The following is a 22,544-nucleotide window of genomic DNA, read 5'->3' on the forward strand; positions in this document are numbered from 1 at the left end:
GTGCGATCGTGAATACATATAAACATGAGAACTATTGGTAGACTAGCTCTAGGTGCTCAGGGTGAAATTGCACATGAGACTTTACAGCGGTACATGTGCTGGACACCGTTCCAAGAGCGGCAAGCACGGTGTAGATTTGTGTGAAGAGTGGTTTAGGAGGTTGGGCCAAAACTGATAGCCAGCTAAGACATTAGTTAAGAAAGAGGGCTGACTCCCAGCGGAGCCAAATGGTTAGAATACTAGGCAGTGGGCATGCAGGAAGCAACGCAGCAGTAATAAATGGCATCGAACGCAAGGTTAAAACGGCAGAGGGAATAAACTGAATTAATTTTAAGGAAAAGAAGGCTGCAGTGGATTTGTAGAGGGGAGGAATAGGGAGATCAGAAAGGAATCATCTGATGACAATTATAGCTAAGCCAGGGTGCTTGCGAACCAGCAGATTTAAAAAAAAGCCAAACATGACGATTCATGTGCAGTGCCAGTTAATTCCAACGAACACCTCAGCTTAATTACTGAAATTTACCAGCATCCATCAAGATGTCAATGAAAACAAAGTATCTCCGTCGCCTTAGGAGTAAAGTATAACGAAGATAAGGAAAAGTATCCGCGGTGGCTCAGCGGTTACAGCGTTCGGAGGCTGATCCGAAAGACGCGTGTTCGATCCCGGTCGTGGCGGTCGAATTTCGATGGAGGCGAAATCCTAGAGGCCCGTGTACTGTGCGATGTCAGTGCGCGTGAAAGAACCCCCGGTGGTGGAAATTTCGGGAGCCCTTCACTACGGCGTCTATCGTAGCCCGAGTCGCTTTGGGACGTTAAACCACATAACCGAAACGAAACTAAACGAGTAATAAATGGTTGATGGACTGCAAGCTAAAATTTAGGGCTCAGGAACGAAGACAGCAAGCAAAGATCCGGAATACGTATACAGCCTAAAAATAATTAATGTCTGTTTAAAATGGGGTAGCTGTCAAGGTTACAAAAATGGTTACAAAAATGGCAGACGGTATAGCGCGGTTAGGCCAAATGCGAATGAGGTGTACTAACACTTAATTTCGGTTCATCATGATGGTGATGATGACGCTCGGTTTCGGTTTGAGTCTTGGTTTTCAATGTCAAACAGGCTTCATACAAAGATAGGCGAAATTGGCCTTCTTGAACTTCTTGAACACACCATCTACAAACATACCATGAATTGCCTTTAACTATCAACTTGAGTGAATTTCAGCATGGATTTCATCTTGGCTTTCGCACCACTTTGCACTTAATCGGATTCACTCGAGATGCAACTCACTTTCTCGACCTCGGTAACCAGACTGACGCTATACTCGTAGACTTATCAAGTGCAGTTGATACGGCTGCTCTCATAAAACACTGACAAAAGCTCAACGCCATATTAAAGAATCCACCCATTGTTGACTGGATTTATAGTTATCTTTATCTTTTTCGATCACATCCCGCAGGCTTCAACTCGACAATTTCTCCCGCAGTGGGTATGTCATCAGATGTTCCACAAATGACCGTTCTAGGACCACTCCTTTCCTTGCCTTACTAATGACCTTCCTTCTAACACATCTACAAAATTTCGCCAGTACGCTGATGACTGCGTGCTCTACCATACCATCACTTCTGCTCAGGACCATAATCTTCGAATTGATTCTTTTGCTAGCTTCTGTCAGTGGTGGGAGCCGAGGCAAATGAAAATTAATTTCAATAAAACAGTGTTCATTTGCTTTAGTAAGCCCTCCTCTCCTTCCGTATTCACGTCGTCGTTCCATCGTTGATCCTTTAATAGAGTAACGGAATTAAGTACCCAGGACTGCTTTACACATGCAATATATCTCGGTCGAAACACATCAGTCTAACATGTAACAAAAGACTTCAAATACTTAGCTATCTGTAGCGTATACTGCGTGTAGCTCCACAGTTTACGAAGCTTTTCGCCTTCAAAACACTCATCCGACCGCGTATTACGTGCGGTACCATCGTATGGATTCTAAGCAATCAGACACCAAGACACAAGGCGCCACCACAGACTAAATCTTTCTTCAATTTACGCACGCACTGAGACATTTACATGGTCTGTTCTGAAAGTAGTAGGACTCATTTTTTCAAACAAAATTTGTTCAAGAGAATAGTGCAAACGATTACAATTTTTCAAGGTAGCACCCTTCCGCATCTACACCCTGCTGCCAATGAGTTTCACAGTTTTCGTGCGCCTCCAGGAACGCCTGGACCGGAATGCTTTTTAGCTCCCTCGTCACGGCCTGTTGAACCACCTCTACCGATCCGTGATGTTTCCCCTCGAGCTTCCATTTTATTCTCGGGAATAGCAAAAAGTCTGGCGGGGCCAAGTCGAGGCTGTAGGGGTGCTGAGGCAGCGTTGCCGCCTTGTGCTGGGCAAATCAATCGGGGTCCTCATTCACATGATGAAGATCCTACCGGTTGGCCTTTTCCTCCTCTGACAACACTCCCGGCACCAACTTCGCGCACGCTTTCCTCATGGATAAGTTTTCTGTCACGATCTCAAAAACTTGGGTTTGAGGAATCCTCAAGTCATCAGCAATCATTCTGATACTCATTCTGCGATCACTGTTAAGTAAATGTTTCACTCGCTGCACATTTTCGTTGGTCTTGCTGGTCGAAGGTCGTCTGGAGCGGTCGTCTTCCTCCACTCTTTCTTTACCTTCTCGGAAAAGCTTGTGTCACTCAAAAAACACCTGATCTACCCATCACCGTAGGCCTCCTTAATCATGTTGTGTGTCTCTTTTCCCGTTTTACCAAGATTTACTCAAAATTTGATCACGTATCGCTGATCCAGTAAACGCTCGACGATTCTGCGTGACGAGACGTTTCGACAGGGGTTCACAGTACAAGCGACCTCCTCTCTTCAACGGCCGGGAGCCGACTGCCGATTTTCCCGAGCATTCCCAATATCCCCCTTCAACGATCCTGCACGCGCAGACCGCCTCTCGTCCGCTCGTTCGCCCAGGAAAAACCAGTCCTACTACTTTCAGAACAGACCCTGTATATACAATTTTTTCCCGCTAGTCATCAAAGTCTATAGCTCCTTGCCTGGTGAAATCCGTTCACTTCCATTGAAACAATTTATGGATATCATCGATGGTCGGTGCATGTGCTTGTGCATTTTGTAGTTACTTTTGTATATATGTAACGTACGTGTATATGAACGATTGTATGTATGCACAGTCTTTATGTGTATCATATGACCCCTCCTGCTATGGCTACTGATGGGGCTGTAGTATGTACAAATAAATAAATAAATGAATAAATAAAAGTTGTGCCTTAAGTGTATGACGTTAACTGGCTAGTGTCCATATATGTAGAATTGGTCAGTGTTTACTTAAAATTCATAGATTGCTGGGGGTCCTCATACCCCTCGTGGCGCAGTCGAACGACTGCGCGACGAACGCGAAACTGTTCTCCCTCCACGCTGGACTCTCTTACTCCTGCTCCCCTGTCCCCCCGCCCGCCGTCTCACATCCTGTATAGCGATACCGATCAAGGTCTCAATTCAACGTGCTGTGACCAGCTGTCCAACCTTTTGAGCCAATTTCGATCGTCGTATGACGCATGCCAGTCTCCCCTTGGTCGTTTTCCAGATGTCAACCATAAATACTGGCTCCCATCCACCCCTTCGACAGCACCCATATCGTGTGTCAGCAAAGGAGCATCGCGTTATCACCGAGCAAGTTGACGACATGCTAGAGCGCGGTACTACACAGCCGTCGAACAGCCCTTGGTCATCGCCGGTCACGCTGGTTCGAAAGAAAAATCAGGTTCCGCGTGGATAATCGCCGACTGAACACAATAACCCGGAAAGACGTCTTTCCTGAAAGAACAGCTTTGGTAACTCCTGGCACATTATTAGAATTTAACGGCATGCCGATTGGGCTTTGCAATATCCCACAACATTCGAACGCATAATGGATAGCTTCTAGCGTGGCCTGCGCTGGAAGACGCGTCTTTGCTTCCTTGACGACTGACGACATCGTCATGTTCTCAACCGACTTCTCCTCACGTCTGGCTCGCCTGTGTCAAGTGTTGACCTGCCTCACCGCCGCAGGATTGCAATTAAATTTGAAGAATTTCACTTTGGAGCTCGCCAACTGACCATACTCGACCACGTCGTAAGCAAAGCCGACATCCTGCCGGATCCAGTAAAACTCCGTTTGGTCGCCAACTTCCCGATGCCGCCTACCTTCAAAGAACTGCGTAGTTTCATTGGCCTGTGTTCCTAATACCGGCGCTTCACACGAAATTTTGCTATCATTATTTCGCCTTTGACGTGGCGTCAAACCAAGAACTCTTTTGTCATCATGGCCCTCTGAATGCGATGAAGCTTTTGTTATCCTACGTCGGCTAGTTAGTTTACCCCCCATCTTTCTCCATTACGACCCTCACCCCTCTACAGAGAAACACACGGATGCTAGCGGTGTAGGCATTGGTGCTGTGTTCGCCCGGAGAGAGCATGGATTTAATGAACGCCTTGCCGCCCATGCGAGCCGCAGAGCCAGCCAGCCACGCGCGCTCATCGATAGCACTGCTGCTCCTGCGTCGACACATCTTCGTCCTTACAGTTAAATGGAACGAGTGAACCTGAAGCACATCTAGCTGATGTGCCACGAGTGAAATGAGGCATCAGGGCACGAGGTGCACAGTTGGATCTTCTCTGATACTTGCCATCATTTTGATTGAACGTGAGTTAGAGGTTCGATAACAGAATCAGCTCGATTTACAACTGTTATCTGGTGAGGTTTCTGCTCAAGAAGGAGTTCAACGCAATATCATAAAAGGACTCGTTCATATGAATCCCGGCGACGTCGCCGGCGGCGTCAGCCAACAATCCCAAGAGAAGCAAGGGACCCGCCTTCCAGGTAGGTCACGTCATCATGGGACGTTACTACAACCTAGCCTCCTGGGCAGGTGCAAGTTAAATTACTGATTGATCGCAAGAGGTTCCTCGGGAAGAGCAACCTGGTTCACAAAATCCCACCGGCGGAAGCGTTTGAAACAACCACCTGCCGTGGCAGTGGCGCATCGCTTAACCGTTGCAGCACTGAGTCAGGAGTGGTGTGAGGACTCCTAGCGATCTATCAGTGTAAAGAAGAGCATGACCAATTCCGCATTTATGCATGTTTACTCATTAATGCTATCGCGTCGTGCTCTTAACGCGGTGCTTGTTCCATCCAGTATTTGCGAGCCTTAGTGCGTGTACGGCCAAGGCCTCAGTTTTGTCTTGGGCAAAGACGGCGTGATAGTTCTTCCACTCCTGCTGGGAAACGTTTGTCTTGTTTCTTCTTGGACTATGTATACATAGCTCCTCGCAGCTAGAACGCGGCTTTGTTATTTTTTCTCGCCGCGCGGGACGCGACCAGATTCTTTGGATGGATTATAATAGCCTGAAATTGTTTCCAGGACATTCGAGATGGTTGTTGGTGCTTTCAGGACTTCGTCTTGAAGTTTCTTCGCCACCTTTAGATTGAGCTCGGCCGAGAGCGGAGGTGATTCTCATCGACGATCGTCGAGCTCATTTGCTCCTATTGCCGCCGCAGATTTATTGCTAATTCCGTGGCACAAAGTCACCCAAAAGGATAATTTTATAGCTCAATATTCTAGTCTTCCCGTCTTCCTTCATCGTCAGCATTATGTGAGAATGTAATAGGAGTAGCCACCATTCCGTGTTGGGGGAGCACCTTGGCATGATCTTGCGCTGCGCCTTGACGCTATTTCGCATGAGTTGACTGACCCGTGCGTTATTCCTACTGGTAAAAATGCGTTTCGGAGACACGGACTTCTCGGCAGTAAAGAAAAAAAACATGTTTCTTGCATTGGCATCAATCATTCCAGACCTCCGTGTAGTTCGTAGACACTCAGAAATGAAGAAACGGCGTATTTTTACTCCGACTCCTGAGACAGACGAGGCAGTGAGGCACATAACGCATCTCCGATAGCAGTTACCTTGCTAAAGCGACGCATTTCAAAGCACTACGAAGAATGACCAGTAGAGCCTACTCATGAATTAGTCACGACGGGAACGCATCAGATAACTGCCAGCCGCCTTCTGATATCCCCAAGAGAGGTCGTAACCCAAAGAAAGCGCAGGCTTCGAAGTATTTATATTGCCTATTTATTAAGAGTCCATGGTAAAGAGAAGGCGGGGTAGGTGTGTTTCTTGACAGCCAATAAGAAGAGAACAATGGAGAGGGGAGCCTCGGGTGCTTAGGCAATGTTTCGACAAGAGGAGTTATCTTTGTCTGCGGAGGCGAAGAAGACAAGTCCTTTTTTTAAAACTTTTGGCTAAGCACCCTGAATTGACCTCCTTCCTTTTACCCTTTGTTGGCATTTAGTTAGAGTTTCGTTGCAGGAGTTAAAAACCCTGTCGGTTGAAGTCTGGTATTGGATTGCGAACCTCACAGCATGTCACCCCCTTTGTTTTTCTGTGAATATGTAACAGGCCCCATTTAAGTAGCAACCGTAGCCGGAGTACCATAGTGAGTACCATTAAAAAGAAAAGTTTGCCTCAAAACCGTACCCAATCTACGGGTTAAGACATGGCCAAACAAAGCTGCGATGGAATCCTCGAACAGTCATAACTGAAGGAACTACACAGGAAAAGACGGGACGAACGAATTATGGATCCGTGCCGACTAACCAAGCTTACCAATTCTTCCACATCCAACAACATAGCAAATAAATTAATCTGAATGGCTCTTGCACCCTCCAGGTGAGCATCATTCTGGTTACTCCGCCAAAAAACATCTCGCTAACGGGAGCCTAAAACATTGGTCGCCACAAAAACTCACGCCTACTTCATTAGTGAAGGCAGTGTTGGCGTGGAGGCAGAACACCCAGTTCGGGAGCAAGAAGATCAGGGATCGAATCTCGGTGCCGCGCAATTCTCCACCGGACAAAAAAAGAATACCAGCGTCCGTGTAATTGCATAACACGTGCCTGACACGCACTACCTCGCCAGAACGCGATTTCGCCACCCTGGTGCAGTATTTGGCCACAACCTCCTTTTGAATACAACAGTCAGCCCTCGGTCCGCCGTACTCAGCGGCTGAGAAGCAACTGACCTATGACCTCTACATATGACTCAGCGGAGGGCGCTAAGAATATCTTTTTCCGGACAGACCTCCACTGGAAACAGACTGGCAGCGTTTAACTCTAGAACGTTATCCAGTGGGGCTATAGTCAAGCAGTGCTGTTCTAGGACCTAGCAGGTATTAAATGGGATGTCCTAGGGCTCAGTGAGGCTAGGAGGACAGATGAGGCGTATATAGTACTAAGGGGCGGAAAAGTACTGTACTATCGTGGATTAACAGAGAGAAGAGAACAAGGTGCAGAATTCCACATCAACCAAGATATAGCTGACAACATGGAGGAGTTCTATCGTATAAACGAGAGAGTGCCAGCTATCGTAATTAGGATGAATAAGAGGTACAAGCTGAAGGTGGTGCAGGCCTACGCGCCTACATCAAGCCATGCTTACCAGATCATTGATAGTTTCTATGAAAACGTGGAATCGGCAACGAACAAAGTAAAAGCACAGTAAACTGTACTAACGGGCGACTTCAAAGCAGAGATAGGCAAGAAATAGGCCTGAGACCAGGCGGTAGGCGAGCGATGTGGCATAGGCTGAAGGAGTAGCAAGTGAAAGTTATTTGCAGAGTTCGCAGACAGAAATCATATACGGGTCATCAATACCTTCTTCTGGTATCGAGAGAACAGAAAGTGGACGAAAAGACCCAGTGGTGAGACTAAAAAATAAAATAGACTTCATATCACGCCTTGCCCTGTCATTGTGCAGGATGTGTAAGTCTTCGGAAAGGTCCGTTGTATCGACAACAGAGTGGTAAGGTCTCGAATTAGCTTAGAGCTGGAGAGGGAACGGAGGAAACAGTGAAGCGGAAGCCCATTAACGAGTTAGCGCTAAGAAGGGAAAGTAGAGGAATTCAGGATACTGCTGTAGAACAGATATTTGCTTTTAACTGATGAAGACACTTTTAATCTTCAAGCAACGACCGATAATCTCACAGCTATCTTCACAGAGTGCGGAGTTGAAGTAGGAGGTAGGATGGTTCGATAGGATACCGGCTAGCTTTCTCAGGAGATGAAATATCTGATTAAGAAGTGCCAAAGCATGAAAGTGTCCAACCCCACGGAGAGAATAGGAGTGGCACAGCTACGCAAGCTAATCAATAAGCGCAAGGTCGCTTACGTAAGGAGGTTTAATATGGAGAGAATCGAGCATGCCCTAAAGGACAGAGGTAGCCTAAAAGCGATGAATAGGAAATTAGGCACAGACAAAACTCAGATGCATGCGTCAAGAGACACAGTTGGCCATGTCGTTAGCAAAATGAACATGATAGTTAACGTAGCCGAATATTTTTATACCAATCCATATACTGTAGCCAATGTAGCAAGGAAGTTAATGAGATAAGCAGTAGAACACAGCAATGAGACATCCCGCCACTAACGAAAGAGGAAGTAAGGAAAGCCTTAGGAGCAATGCAGGTGTTGAAAGCTGCTGGTGCGGATCAGGTAACAGCAGATTGTTGATGGACTGTAGGGAGATTGTACCAGAAAAGCTAGTCACCCTCTATACGTAATGCCTTATGACCTCGACCGTACCATAAGCTTGCAAGAATGCATGCATCATATTAGTCCATAATAAAGGAGACGTAAATGACTTCAAAACTACAGACTGATCTGCTTACTGCCCGTTGCCTCTAAGGTATTTGTTATGATAACCGCTAATAGAGTGACGACATCCTGAGACTTCATTCAATCAAATGATGAGGCAGGCTTTCGTAAGGGCGAATCGCAAATGTACCATAATCACACTACATATCAGGTGATAGAGAAATGCGCAAACATAACCATCCCTTATAAATAACCTTCACAGATTACGAGACAGCATTTCACTCTGTCGAAGCCTCCGCACTCATGCAGGCATTGGGGAATCAGGGTGTAGAAGAGCCTTACTTAAAATACTGGATGATAGCTTTAATGTTGGCACAGCTACCATAGTTCTCCATAAAGCCAGCAATATACAGCAGCTGTGGCCTAGTGGTTTGAGCACCCTCCTCGCATGCGGCAGGTGCGGGGTTCGATCCCAAGTGCCGCCGGGTAGCCACCAGTGATGAAGTGGGAACAAGCTTTCCGCTGGTCAGGTGCTCTCTGAAATGCTATAGGGAAATGGGTGCTATGGCGTTATTTGTCCCTAGATGCCCTTGCGCCAAATCAAATGTCTATCAACCAAATGTCTATCAACCAAATGACAGGCAGCCTTCCGTAAATACAACCCGACAATAGACCATATGTACACAATCATTAAGGTGATAGGGAAATGCGCAGCATATAACCGACCACTGTTATAGCCTTCATAGGTTAGGAGAAAACATTTCAGTCTAAACCTGAGTTTCATGCCGGCATTACGGAATGAGGGTGTAGAGATACTGGAATAGAATATGCTGGGCCAGCTGGTTTTTAACTTCCATATCTACAGCGCTAAAGACGAGACAGGACGAACGCACACATGTCACAGCGTGTGTTCCTTCTGTCTCGTCTTTAGCACTGTAGATAGGGATACGGAAATATATCTATAACGGCTGCACAGCCACCATACTCCTCTACAAAGTCAGCAGTAAAATTGCAATAGGAAGGGCGCCACAGAGGTACAGACGATCGCACCAATGCTATATACCACCTGGTTACATGAGGTATTCAGAGGCCTGGATTGGGAAGAGTTGGGGATAAGAGTTAGTGAGGAATACCTTAACAATCTGCGATCCGCTGAGGACATTGCGTCGCTAAGTCACTCAGGGGATGAATTGGTAAGCATGATTAATGAGTTACATAGACAGAGCAGAAGAGTGGGTCGGAAAAGTGATATGCACCAAACCGAATTAATGTTCCACAATATTAAGATTTCCCTCTAAGACAGAGGAAGGAAAAACAGCTAGCATTTCATGCACGCACATGAAGTAGTCGTCTTTTTCCACCTTGTGCATTAGTGCCAGGCGTTGGTACTCACCTGTACGGTATCCTGTCGTGCATCTCGAGGAGGTTACTGTCGCTCAGCGTCATCGTCCACAGCTTCGAGAAGGGCGAACATCCGCGTGACCCTGCCAGGGCGACCCACGAACAGCGGCTCTCGCTCAGGGAGCGAGAAGGGTACGCTCGGAGTGTCTCACTAGTTGAGCCCCGCGGGCATCCACTACTACAGCTACTGCCACGGCATCGGTGACGACAGCGCTACGCCACGCGTTGACCCGAAGGCTATTCCTGCTTCCGGTACGGCGTTTCCGGCTGGTTCGGTGACTAACAGTCGACGTACTCTTGGACTAGGCCGCTTGTATGTACACTGTTCTACTTATAGAGCGTTGGCCCCTGGGTGACCAAGACATAAAGAAATGGGGAGCAGACGAGGACTGCTGGCAGTGCTTAGCGGGATGTGCCTCCTAAAAGATGCGCCAATAAAAAATGGTTGCAGGTGAAATGTTAGCGAGGATGGCGAAAGCTTGTGGCCTTGATATGCGATCAAGTGGGACGTCCTTGTGAGCGAGAGGTCTTCTTAATCACAGCACTCGGGCAGAAGACTGCTAAGTTGTTCCTACGACTGCGGGGTATTGGAATCGGTCTCATCAGATGTAAAAGCTCAACTGGTCTTCACCCAACAGTTCTCCATTGCAGTATGTATTGGAGACAAAATCTTCGAGCACCTGAATGCACTGCAATATAAAAGCAGCCACTTTTCGTGCGGGCTGGTGGAAAAACTGGTGGTTTTCACTGTATCTCACAACTGTATGAATACGGTAGGTATCTTACTTAGTGCAAGAAACTAAATTAATGCGTTCGGTCTGAGCTGTGTTCCTCTGTGCAGAAAGTGTCCCGCACGGAGATCACAAATGCACAGTCAGTCAGGGTTATCCCTCTTTTTCTAGGCACTCACAGCAGCAACACGGCCAATCCTTGCTTTTGCTCGGAACACTGATTTGCTGGTTACGGGGGAAGAACTCAGTTTCTCTCAGGAAGGCACACTGCTTTGAACAAAGCACAGAGGCGCATGAACTACGCCACGTCCAGCGATGCAGATTGTCCTCCAGTAGACACACTGGTTGTTAATCGTCAAGCTCACCACACTTTCTTCCTAAGAACGATGATCAGAGGCGTCCGCGGCGCCGTCAAACCCATCAACGCGGGCTTGCACTGAAGGTTCGTAAAGGCGTCCAAAGAGGCCACAGCCAAAAAGCAAGGACTCTACGACGCTGCTAACGCGAGAAGAAAGACCGCCGTCGCCAGCCGGCTGGCGGTCCAGAATGGCAAGTGAGTCGGTTGAGTGCAGACGACCAGACGACAGACTCGGCCGCTATGCAACGCCCCTAGCTTTTCTCCCTAGTCGTGAACGACGAGATTGATGACGTAGTAACGGCGACAAAGGACCCTGCTAGACTTGGGAAAGAGGGCCAGGGTGTAGGGGGAGGGTATTGGGGTCAACCACTGGAGGGGCTGGTCAGCGATCAGAGAGATTCGAGCCCATTCGCGTTCGCGGCTTTTTGTAGAAAGAGAAAATATCCTACAATGAGAGCAGCCCTCGACATTGCCACTGAGGTCTGAGTCGAACAAAAAAGATGCAGACGAAAAACGAGGCTTCCACAAAAGGCACAAAAATATAAAGGGCACAGCTTTACGAAAGTACCCCCAAAATTTGTTCTCGACGAATCTCTGACTCTGTTTAGTTCAAACGTTTGATCACAGGCTAGGACGACAATTGGTCACTTTCCATTCTGGAAGAATACAGGCAAGAAGGTGAAGCCGCTAAGCGTAGTTGGAATATTTTGTGCATTTTTTAGGGGCAGTTTGCGACCCGCTTCTTCGGCGATTGATAATATTTCCTTCTCGAGAGTATGTAAATGTAATGCACTTTTCAGCGAAGGAGCGTCAGCGTGCCATGGAGGGCAATAACTCAAAAACTACCCTGAGCAGAAACGTTTGCAAAGATGATTCTCTGATGCATGAGCAATTTTCCCGATAAGAGGAATGTAGTCAGTTCACTACCACATATAACTGACCGGGAAGAAATAAAAGCAAAAATTTGTCGAAACCAGAAAAGTTTTAGTTTCACCAAGATGTTGGCTCGTAGCGGCTACAAAACAAAAGCGTAAGGTGTTTAAGCGGAAAAGTGATGATTAAGCTGCTTTGCTTAATCCAGCAAGGATAAATCTACTATGTTGAACTAAACGTGGACCAACCTCTATATCGTGTCCATGAGTTCGTTTGGACATCGGTTTCAGGTGCACTGAATGCTTAAATATTTACCCTTTCAATCAATCGAATCAATTCTAGCATAAAATATCAAATTACGGCCTCGAAATAACTTTAGAAACCGCCTGCGGTTGCAATGAGCAGCAAGGTGATCACAAAATAAAAATAAGCAATTTTCCGTAACATCTACGATAAATTTAAGAATACCGGAAAAAGGTTGATCTTGTACATGCGCGGAGAGGTTTTTCAGCGAAGAGGTGACGGTAACTGATACACGGAACGTTTGTATTCACTAACTGTTCATTTATTTACACCGCTATAGCACTATGGCAGGAAATATAAAATAGAATTGCTTGTGTAAAAATGACAGGAAATGTACACACAGGGTGATAGCTGCCCGAAGGAAACTAGCTGCATATAACGTTACCTGTACGGCTTACGATCATCAGTGAGCACCTCATCTTGAAGGTAGTCCTCACAATATGAGATAGGAAACGTTTTTTTTTGGACCGATTATCGAATGTTCTCGATATCTTTTACTGTAAACAAACGGCTAGGAACTTAAACATTCAGGAGATTAATTATATCTAAAGTTTGCATCCTCCCATATCCCAGCTGAAGACGACTGAAGCCCAGGAGAACATTTTTGGTGTCATCACGAGAAAAATTGTGAAGAAGTTCTGCAACGCATGGCAAAGTGTTTAGTTCGTGTCGCAAGAATGACGTCCAGTTGTAAACTCGATATCGGCTTAACTGAAAATATGCAAAGGTTTCTAGAAAAAGGTTCGCAATTGCGCAGTGATACTAGTACAGTCTGGTCTAGCCGAAGATTTAGGGAAGTAATTTTGTGAATGCGTTCTCACTTATAAGTCAGAATGAATGATCAGAGATTGAAGAAAGTCGCACGAAGCTCATATAATAAGCGCTACTATCACAGCAGCACTTCGTAAAGAGTAGATTGAATGTTTAGATGTCAGATAAGACGAAAAGTAGGAGCTTAAAACTAAGGTCCTTCGAGAGGTTCTTCCCGTTCGGCGCGCAGTAGCCAGCAGTGCGATCTTCCTCTTCACCTTCCCAGTGTTTTCTATTTGATGCGTCAAAAAGAAATAGTTGGATGACGATTAGAGAAAAGGATGCGAACACGAACAATAACGGCAGATATGTCAGAGCCCACAGAGGAAAGGCTGCGGCGGCAGCATTAAGATGAAGCCTTGCTTCAGCACTTTTTACACGACAGTCCAAATATTGCAGCTGAATCGCAATCAGTGCTGAATTGTTTAAATTCACGCCTTTTTTACATCCAAAGTCTCTCTCGCTTTTCACGAAATAGTGAAAATTTATGAAAGCAGACGGTGCCTGGCATTTCAGCGTATCTACCAAAGCCTTTTCAAAAGAGAATAAGCAGGCGTGCTCAAAACCGGCAATATCAAGAAGGATTAAACGTAGAAACAAAGAAAATTTGTGCTGCAATGTCCAGTATAACTGAGTTGGAATGTAGACCAATTTAACGACTAATTTAAAAAAAAATTATTTTCTGTTACAAGCACAGGAATTCAAGAGATGAAAATGTTTCCCCACAATCACTCTTGAAAATCAGATTTTCACATTTCTAACCTTACGCAAGGCACTGACAAAATACATTACCCAAAGTAACAGGGCATTAAAAATTAAACCGCCAAAGACATGAAAGGCTGCCGTGAGAAAGATACGCGAAAATAGCCGCCGATTCTGTGAGTCGGCGGTCTTAAGCTTGTACGTTAGTCAATTATGTCGAGGCCACTGGGCTAACTTTGCTACATCAGCTATTTTTGGCACACTCTGATGCTTGAGCAACAAATTTCAGGAGGTACCTAAAAGCGGCAGGGAGCTAAAACTTCCTCTGGATAGCAAAAACAAAAATGTGATTAAAAGCGCGAATGAAGAACTTCGAGCAGGAAAAAGTGATGTATATTAAAGGGTTTGAGGGGACGTGGAGGACGTTCGTAGAGGAGTGCAAGCGAAAAGGTTGAAGCCTGAAGTGCTTAAAGCTTCAATAGGAAAAACAAGGAGCAGTTTAAACAATGAAAGAATGAGAGTGACAACGTATTATTTGTTCGATGTAGAGTTGTTTCCAGCACAAATAAAAAACTGAAAGAAACAGCCGATGGAGTCCTTTCTGAGATTTGATTTATCATTTACTATATACATACATAAAAGAAGCTTCAAAGACCACGTCTAGAAAATATCCCAAATAGCCCACAGCTCTTAACGCTAGTACTCAAAAAGCAGATAAACAATGCGCAAAAGATGAGCTATCCCAATCTTTCAGCTTAAGAATTAAAAATTGGGTGACCACAGCTGAATAATGGAGAGGCGAAAGCTTTACGAAATCCTCCAATATATTCACTAAACCAAAACACGTCTTCGATAACTTATGGACGCCTCACACACATGCTAAGCGATTATGAGAGATCATCGATGGAGGGCTGACTGGTTCAAAGCTGCTAAACTTCGTCGGACACAAAACCGGTTATCACCGCTTGTAAGCAGACCTACACAAAGCGGAAAGAAAGATGCATGTCCCGCATTCGCCAGCAAATACAATTGACCTCTGAAAGAAGTGAACGCTTGAAAGGGAATACTTCCCACGGAATTCACTATTGAACTGTTCTGGCGCACAGGTTACCTCGACGAAGGACGCCAACCAAGCAGCGATCAATCTATATCCTCTTCTCTTAATCCCGACGTCTCTCGCCTCTTGTTTCGCGGTAGCACTGGCAGAACACAGCGACAAAGTGACGACGGCGACGATGCACACCCAAATTCCCGGAGCAGTAGTAGCGACGGTTGCTGGTATCGGCTGAAGCGAGCGTGACACAAACACCCGAAGTGTCCCCGGCGTAGTGGCTCCAGAGTCCGTCGAGCAGCCCAGGGCGCCTGCGATGACGACCGTGCGGCAGTCACGGCATGACGGGCGGCAGCTGACCGACTGACCGACTGGGCCTGCAGGGCCGCGCCGGGCTTGGTGTGACCGCTTCTATCTGTGCCTGGTGGCCCCGCTTCTCTTTTTGTTCCGCGCTCCCCTTTTCCACTTCCCGCGTAATGGGGGACCCGCACGCCTGTCCCCTCCCTTCGCATCCTCCCGCTTTCCCTCCCTTCGTCGTCGCGCAGGGTGCTCACGTCGTCTGTGCGCCACTCGGTTAATTCGACCAGGTACGGGACCGGCAGAGAGGGGGAAAGGTCACCGCGCCTGGGGACCGGAGAAGAGGGCCGTTAGGTTGGGGAGAGAGAGGGGGCCCGAGCGGGCAGGGAGGAGAGGCGGTCGTCGTGAGAGAATGCGGGGGAAGCGTCTGCACGCGTCTCTGGCATTGAAAACTTCTCTCCGCTTGGCCCGGATAGCAAACATGCCGTAATTTTCACGGCATCGATTATTATAGCGCGACGTCATTTACTCTGACACAAGCACCTGCCGCCAGTTCTGACCTGCCGCGTCACCGACCCCTGACGAGTGAAAAAAAAAAATAAGGAAAAGATCGCCAGAAACTGCATCGCATCACAGAACGGACAATTGCAAACATACAGTGCGCAGTTTCACTAATTTGTGCGTACGAATGACGCATGTGAGCGTGCACTCCAGTTCTGCAGCACACTGCTGGCGAGAGGCGAATGAAGGCGAATGAAAGCGGGTGCTATGCATCGGCTATTCAGTCACGTGGACTGGCTTTGCCCACCAGCACATGCGAGAGCAACGACTTTTCATCTGTGTAGCTGGAAATGTGACTACCTTTACCTGCGGTATAATAAACTGACCTCAGTTGCAGTCCTTTCTGGTATCGCCATAAGCTGGGGCTGACACTGTCCTTTGCAAAGGAGTGATGGGCGTACAATAGTGCAGTCACAACAGGCTGCCCGGCTAAAATTCACTTCGCAATTTTCCGGGAAGGTGCGCCATTCGGTAACGAATAAGCTTTTGCAAGAGCTGCAACTCTGTCGCCGACCACTTTGCGCGCAACTAACCGCGCACAAAAGCCATAGTGTCAGCTGGGATGAGAAAACTACAGATTCTTGTCGAAATGGGAACCGAAAAAACTTCAGCCCGAGTAAAGACTAACATTGCTCGGTCAAATCCTGACATTTCGCAGAAAATGGGTTTCGCTTAGTTTGGTTTTTCTTACCGCCTCTAGCCTATTCCATCTTCCATTCCTTTTTGTGTCATTACACTTTAGGCCTATTTCGACTTAGGCCTAAAATTCATCCAAGCGAATAAAGATACACACAGCCGCCCTATCCGTCCCTCTATCTACTGAGCCGCAAAACCTACTCAGTGCTAGTAATGCTGGCACAAGCACCCCGGCTCTACTTTAAGCAAATTGTAATCCCTCATACCAAGCTCACATTTCAAGCTTTGGGCTAAGGGACCCTTGCCTTTTTCTGCGTGAACACAGCGTGATACTGCACAGAGTTCGTCCATAGAGTTCCCTTAAGTCATACTTTTTGAAAATAAAAATTGCACACAATACCACGGTAGATATAGTAACACGCTGTAAGACAGTAATACTTCTCCATAATTGTATAGTACGCTGATCTCAGGGTGCTGCAGAGTTGTTGATCAAATGAAAGCCGGCGAAGTGAGAAAGCGAAGCTCCCTGGTCGCCGCTTGTGCACCGTTCGTTCAACTTGTGGCTCTCGTTCTCCACCAAGTTTACTGCAGAGATGCGTGAATGTGCGATGTGCCAGCGGGGAATCCAGTAGCTCATGTGGACAGCGCTGTCCTCAAATTTTGTGACAGGCTGATGTCTCTTGTATGGAGCCAAAGACGAAACAACACTTATTTATTTGTTTATTTACATAGCGACTGCGTGGTGCGCATCGTGATGCCTCGCATTTGCTCTTGGCAGGGTGGTTTCTCCGCTTAGAAAGAACGGACTACACTGCCGACGTCCTCGCTAAGTGGAGAAACCACACTTCTAAGACAAGCGACTGTCTGATGCTCACGATGCCTGGCATTTTACACAGGTGTCCTGTTATAAATGCGCCACAGGCGCGAGCCGCCATATATCGCCTTTTATGGGAGGGTGCCGGACTACAATGAATCCGCACCCAGCCCATTACTCTGGATATCCGCTGCCAACAGGATTGGGTTACGCCTCGAACTCTGCTGTCGCCAAAGGCACGCTAGTGGTCATAGTGTGCCTCTGTGAGCGCTACCAGCGTCAACCGCCGCATGTGACTTCCCTATCAACTTACTCTCCTAATAACTACGTCACTGAGCCATCCTACTTAAAATAAAGGGCTTCAATCAATTTGTACAGTTAGCCATAATGCCAATAAAGGGTGAAATGGGGAATCGAGTTGTGGGTGCACCTGAACAACTGTTGCAGCTGCCGCGGTGGCTTAATGGTTATGGCACTCGGCTGCTGACCCAAAATACGCGGGTTCCATCCCGGCCGCGGCGGTCAAATTTCTATGAAGGCGAAATTCTAGAGGGCCGTGTGCTGTGCGATGTCAGTGCACGTTAAAGAACCCCAGGTGGTCGAAATTTCCGGAGCCCCTGACTACGGCGTCCCTAATAGCCTGAGTCGCTTTGGGACGTTAAACCCCACAAAACTAAACCTATATAAACAAGCGTTCCAGGGCATCGAAGGAATTATTATACGAAAGTGGAATAATTGACGAAAATTGAAACAAAACTTCGAAACCCAGTTGTCTTGTGCAATAGCTGACAGGTGAATACACTTGCAAACAGGTTCATCAGTCTTAGTATACATCATTTTATACTCACTCATATAATTTCGGTATTGAGGCCACCTTGAACCCGAACTGTAGATGAAAGAACATCATGCAAAACAAAAAAGAAAATCGTCATTTCTAATTATATAGATAATGGGTTAAAGAATTTTGACATTGATGCAGATCTTTCTGCTTTCGTATTCGGATATAGAGGCCAAATGCGGAGGCAGGCGGAGACACAGGAAGGAGGCTGGTGTCAATCACAAGCACAAGATTTCAACACGTATTCCTTAGAGTCAGCGCAGATGTATAGATGCCCACTGTGTATAATGACATGCTGTCAACGCACGCCACTTAAGTGGCAGGTGGGCACGCATGTCTAAGGCTTCCTTCAGTGGCGCTTCTGGGCAGCGAACATTCGATTCTTGGCCAAAGGGTTTCATATCGTGCAGCTTGCTTCTTTGTGTGAGCTGAAAACTGGGTTGTTTGCTCATCACGTGTTTCAGCAAGCTTATCAAATTGCTGGTTTCTTTGCCACAGTGCCGACAGATACAAAGAGAAAATTAGCGCCTCTCCTTGTCGGCTGTCTGGTTCCCTTCTGCCGGTCTACCAGCGGATGTCTAATAATTATGCACCAAGAGACCTGAGGACACAGACTTTCTTTTAAGCAATAGGTGTAGGCTTCATACATGGGACCGTCACACAACCACAGCACAAGCTGAAAAGTGACACTAAACTGGTTGCGGAAGGAAGTGGAAGAGAGGTGACTAGCATAGCGCAGTCGCTTCATAGCAGTACTTTATGCATGTGAATAAATTTACTCTGTTCAACACTCCTTGTGTACGAATGTGAGGCTACTCAGGCCCAATATGCGAGAATGGTCCAAAATATCTTCATAATTAAAGCTACGCTGCATCGCTGAGCTGCATGCCTAAACACGCCGATTTTCCACCGGGGTTACCCGTCAGTTAAGAAGAACTTCTTGTTGGGCGAGTTGGTGCATACTGTTGTAGGTACGAATTGCGCACAAAAGACACACACACGAAAAAAACACGAGGGAGACTGAAAGAGCGCAAACTATCAACTGGTGTTTATTTGATTCAGTGCCGCTTTATAGGCAGTGTGCACATGTGCCTACAAAGAGGGGAAGGAGAGGATAAGGAGGCAAATCAAACCCTGCGCGACAATCCATCAAAAACGCTCCAAAAATTCTTTTCCGCGTTGTACAATGAAACGGAGGTGTCACTCACACAGTTATCACCTCTTGCCTTGATGTGGTATGCCTCTAGAAGTTCACGGGAACCTTTGTCATTGCTCCTGCCCAGAATTCTGATATTATTTAGCAGTGGCTCACAACCGGTGCATGCAATGCAATGAGCAGGCAAATTTGCTCCTTCTCTGTTCCTATTTGAACGCTGATGCTCCCCTGCGCGTTCATTCACGCAGCGTCCTGTCTGGCCCACATACACGCGACCACACTTGAGCGGGATGAGATACACAACGCCCGTGGCGCATTTTACAAATTGTGCCGCGTGCTTTATCACGCATGCTCTTCGTCGAGCGCCTTCCGCGCTGATCCTTGGGCACAACCCGGCGAGCTTGCGTGGCGCCGAAAAGACCACAGGGACGCCATGCCTATTTGCCACCTTTTTTATGTTGTGGGCCACTTTGTGCATATACGGGATGACTGTAGTCTTTCTTCGCGGCAATCGCTCCTCGTTGTTCGCGCGGTTTCCTTTTTTTACCTTCCGAAGAAGGGCCGCCGCGGTGGCTCAGCGGTTATGGTGCTCGGCTGCTGACCCAAAAGACACGGGTTCGATCCCGGCCGCGGCGGCTAGAATTTCTTTGGAGGAGAAATTCTAGAGGCCCGTGTACTGTGCGATGTCAGTGCACGTTAAAGAACCCCAGGTGGTCGAAATTTCCGGAGCCCTTCACTACGGCGTCTCTCATAGCCTCAGTCGCTTTGGGACGTTAAACCCCATAAACCAAACCAAACCAAACCTTCCGAAGAAGGATCTCGGCCACAGCTGAGATGACCTCGCAGGGGAAGCCGGCCGAAAGCAGCCTGTTTATCTGATTATGAAAGCTGGTGTGCATTGCATGCGGGCATGACTTCGTCAGAGATGATTTCAGGCACGAGCTGACTATGGCTCTCTTAACTATCTTCGAGTGGGCAGAATCATAGTGAAGAAGCCCTTTCTGCGCTCTCGGTGCATAGTGCCAGCAGATGTGATGTAAACCAATCTCTAGGTTGAGATCTAAGAATTGCAACGAACCATGGTTCGGAAGTTCGTGCGTAAAATTTAAACCCTTCCCATAACGTTTAAAAAGAGTTAAAATGCTATCCGCTGAATGAGTGGGGGTCAAGGTTTCTTGTTTAGATAAAACAATTAAAAAATCGTCAACGTTTCTAAATGCCTTAAATACACCCTGGTTACTAAACACCTGATTCAGGGATCGGTCAATATCGGCTAAAAAAATATTGCAAAGGGTCGGTGCGACGCAGGATCCAATGCAAATGCCTTGTCGTTGAATATAAAAGTCATCGTTAAAAGAAATCAAAGTGGCTTACAAATAAAATTCTAGCAAGGAAATGAAGCTGTCTGCTGGCACACCGGCTGAGTTTCGAAAACTTACTTCACCATTCCTTTCAATACATACTCTGACGGCAACAAACAATTTATCATGAGGCACGGAATAAAACAAATCCTCCACATCTACAGAGAATGCGTAGCCAATAGGAGCGTTGGATTTCAAAAAGCGCACAACATCACCGGAGGTTTTTGTGGCAAATGGGTCCTCAACTTGTAACCCACTCAGATGCTTCTGCAAATACTGGCTTATTAGGAACTGCCACGAACCCTTCTCACTAACAATTGCTCTGAACGGCACTGAGTTCTTGTGGGTCTTTGCGGTGAAAAAGACCGATAACGCTCTCTTCCTGCAATCAGTTATCGATCTTGCCAGCTTAGTTAAATCAAGATCACTGCACAGAGCCGCGGCCCTGCTCTTGATTCTTGTTGCACTGGGCTTCACGCGTACAAAGTTCTTAGCGATCGCTTGGCCAGCCTTTTCGTTGAAAGCTTCTTCTCGTAAAACGACGAACCCTCCAGTATTATCAGCCTGTAGCAACCGCAGGTTGTTTTCCCTGAAGAAAGAGACAACACTTCTGGTCGGGTCTTTGGTGCGTTTAGTGTTCACTGTTCTTGCTAGAGCTTCTACTCCTTCCAGGAGGCACCTTTCACGATCTTCTTGTTCAACCTTACTTGAAACACGCCGGTTAAGTGCTAGCAGGTCGTGAGCTGGGACCGTAGGCTCGTAGCTGTACTTTGGACCCTTGCTGAGTATACTTGCAACTTCTTTAGGTAACGCAACGTCTCCCAGGACTTGAAGACCTCTTCCCTGGATTGGCTTGGACGAAGTTCTATCATAAGCCCGGACCTGGTGCAGGCACTGAGCCCACCTAAATTCAATCAATTGAGCAGCAAATCTTCTGGCAGCACGTAGCTTCGTCTGACAGCACGTATCGTCAGCACGTATCGTCTGACAGCACGTAGACGTATCGTCTGACAGCACGTAGCTGATGCTATCAACGTCAGTGCTGATAGCGCTGCGCAAAACGCTGTCGCTGGGTGTCCTGCCTCACTTCGCTGGCTAAATGGCACAAATGCGATCGACGAAGCGCTCTGTTTCCAGGCTGAAAACTTGACCAGATGGAAGTAACCATGACCCTACGAGTATGAAGAATGAAAGTTAACGCACTCTAATATAATGAAAGCCGGGACGCCGCACCAGTCAGAAGCAAGCACATTTGACACGCCCGTCAGCCCCCGCAGTTGATCGTCCACTGATATATTCAGTGTTTCGGGAAGAAGCCTTTCTCTCGGGACTTTTTATGTGCTGCAAAACATTTCACAGCAACAGACGCAAAAAATTCTTGGAGAAACTTCCGCACTGCGATTAAGTGTGTCTTAATCCCGCTTAAGAATGAGTTCCCCGATTTCCAACACGACGGCGTTCGGGGTACGCTCTCTTGCATGCAGTCACAGTCCACGCTAGTTGCAGCCATTTCTAGTTCGGAAGCATTAGATGGAACATCGACACGAAAACCCGGCGTTGCCAAAAAAGTGGCAGTGTTACCAAACTCGCGATTGGTCGAAACGGTGTGACGTCATCAAAGGCGGGAAAATACGAAATGGCAACCGGCATTAGCGAGTACTAAGGCTTATAACTGCATCATGCAACTACAAAGGAATAGAAGTGAATTGGGACAGAATTTAAAAATAATTACAATGCAATAGCATTTCAACAGAATATCAGAGTTTTCGCGTAAAGCACGTAAGTTCTTTATGTGCCCCAGTAATTTTTGCTGCTACAATTTCCACCAAACCCCACTGTTCTGCAAGGAGTCTTTTTGGGACCACTTGCGTTTCTTCCTTACGTTAACAAGATTGCCAGCATAAGTAAACAGCCAGGTTTTGTGATTTACGCTGACGACACCACTTTATTTTTTGAGAGTCGCATACGTATCACACTTTGAGTAG

At 46.9% G+C, this 22,544-nt stretch overlaps 1 protein-coding gene across 1 annotated transcript in view; it reads right to left on the reverse strand.

Annotated features, from left to right (window-relative positions):
* Positions 1-10,133, reverse strand: part of Sh (Potassium voltage-gated channel protein Shaker) — a 354,522-nt gene extending 344,389 nt beyond the window's left edge. The window contains exon 1 of the mRNA XM_089557877.1: positions 10,061-10,133. Coding sequence (XP_089414003.1) covers positions 10,061-10,113 — 53 coding nt within the window. The 5' untranslated portion in view covers positions 10,114-10,133. The remainder of the gene's footprint in view (positions 1-10,060) is intronic.
* Positions 10,134-22,544: the final 12,411 nt, after the last annotated feature.

The sequence above is a fragment of the Amblyomma mixtum genome, chromosome 1 (genome assembly GCF_055824585.1).
Source record: "Amblyomma mixtum isolate Tamu chromosome 1, ASM5582458v1, whole genome shotgun sequence".
In the NCBI taxonomy this organism is placed as follows: domain Eukaryota; kingdom Metazoa; phylum Arthropoda; class Arachnida; order Ixodida; family Ixodidae; genus Amblyomma; species Amblyomma mixtum.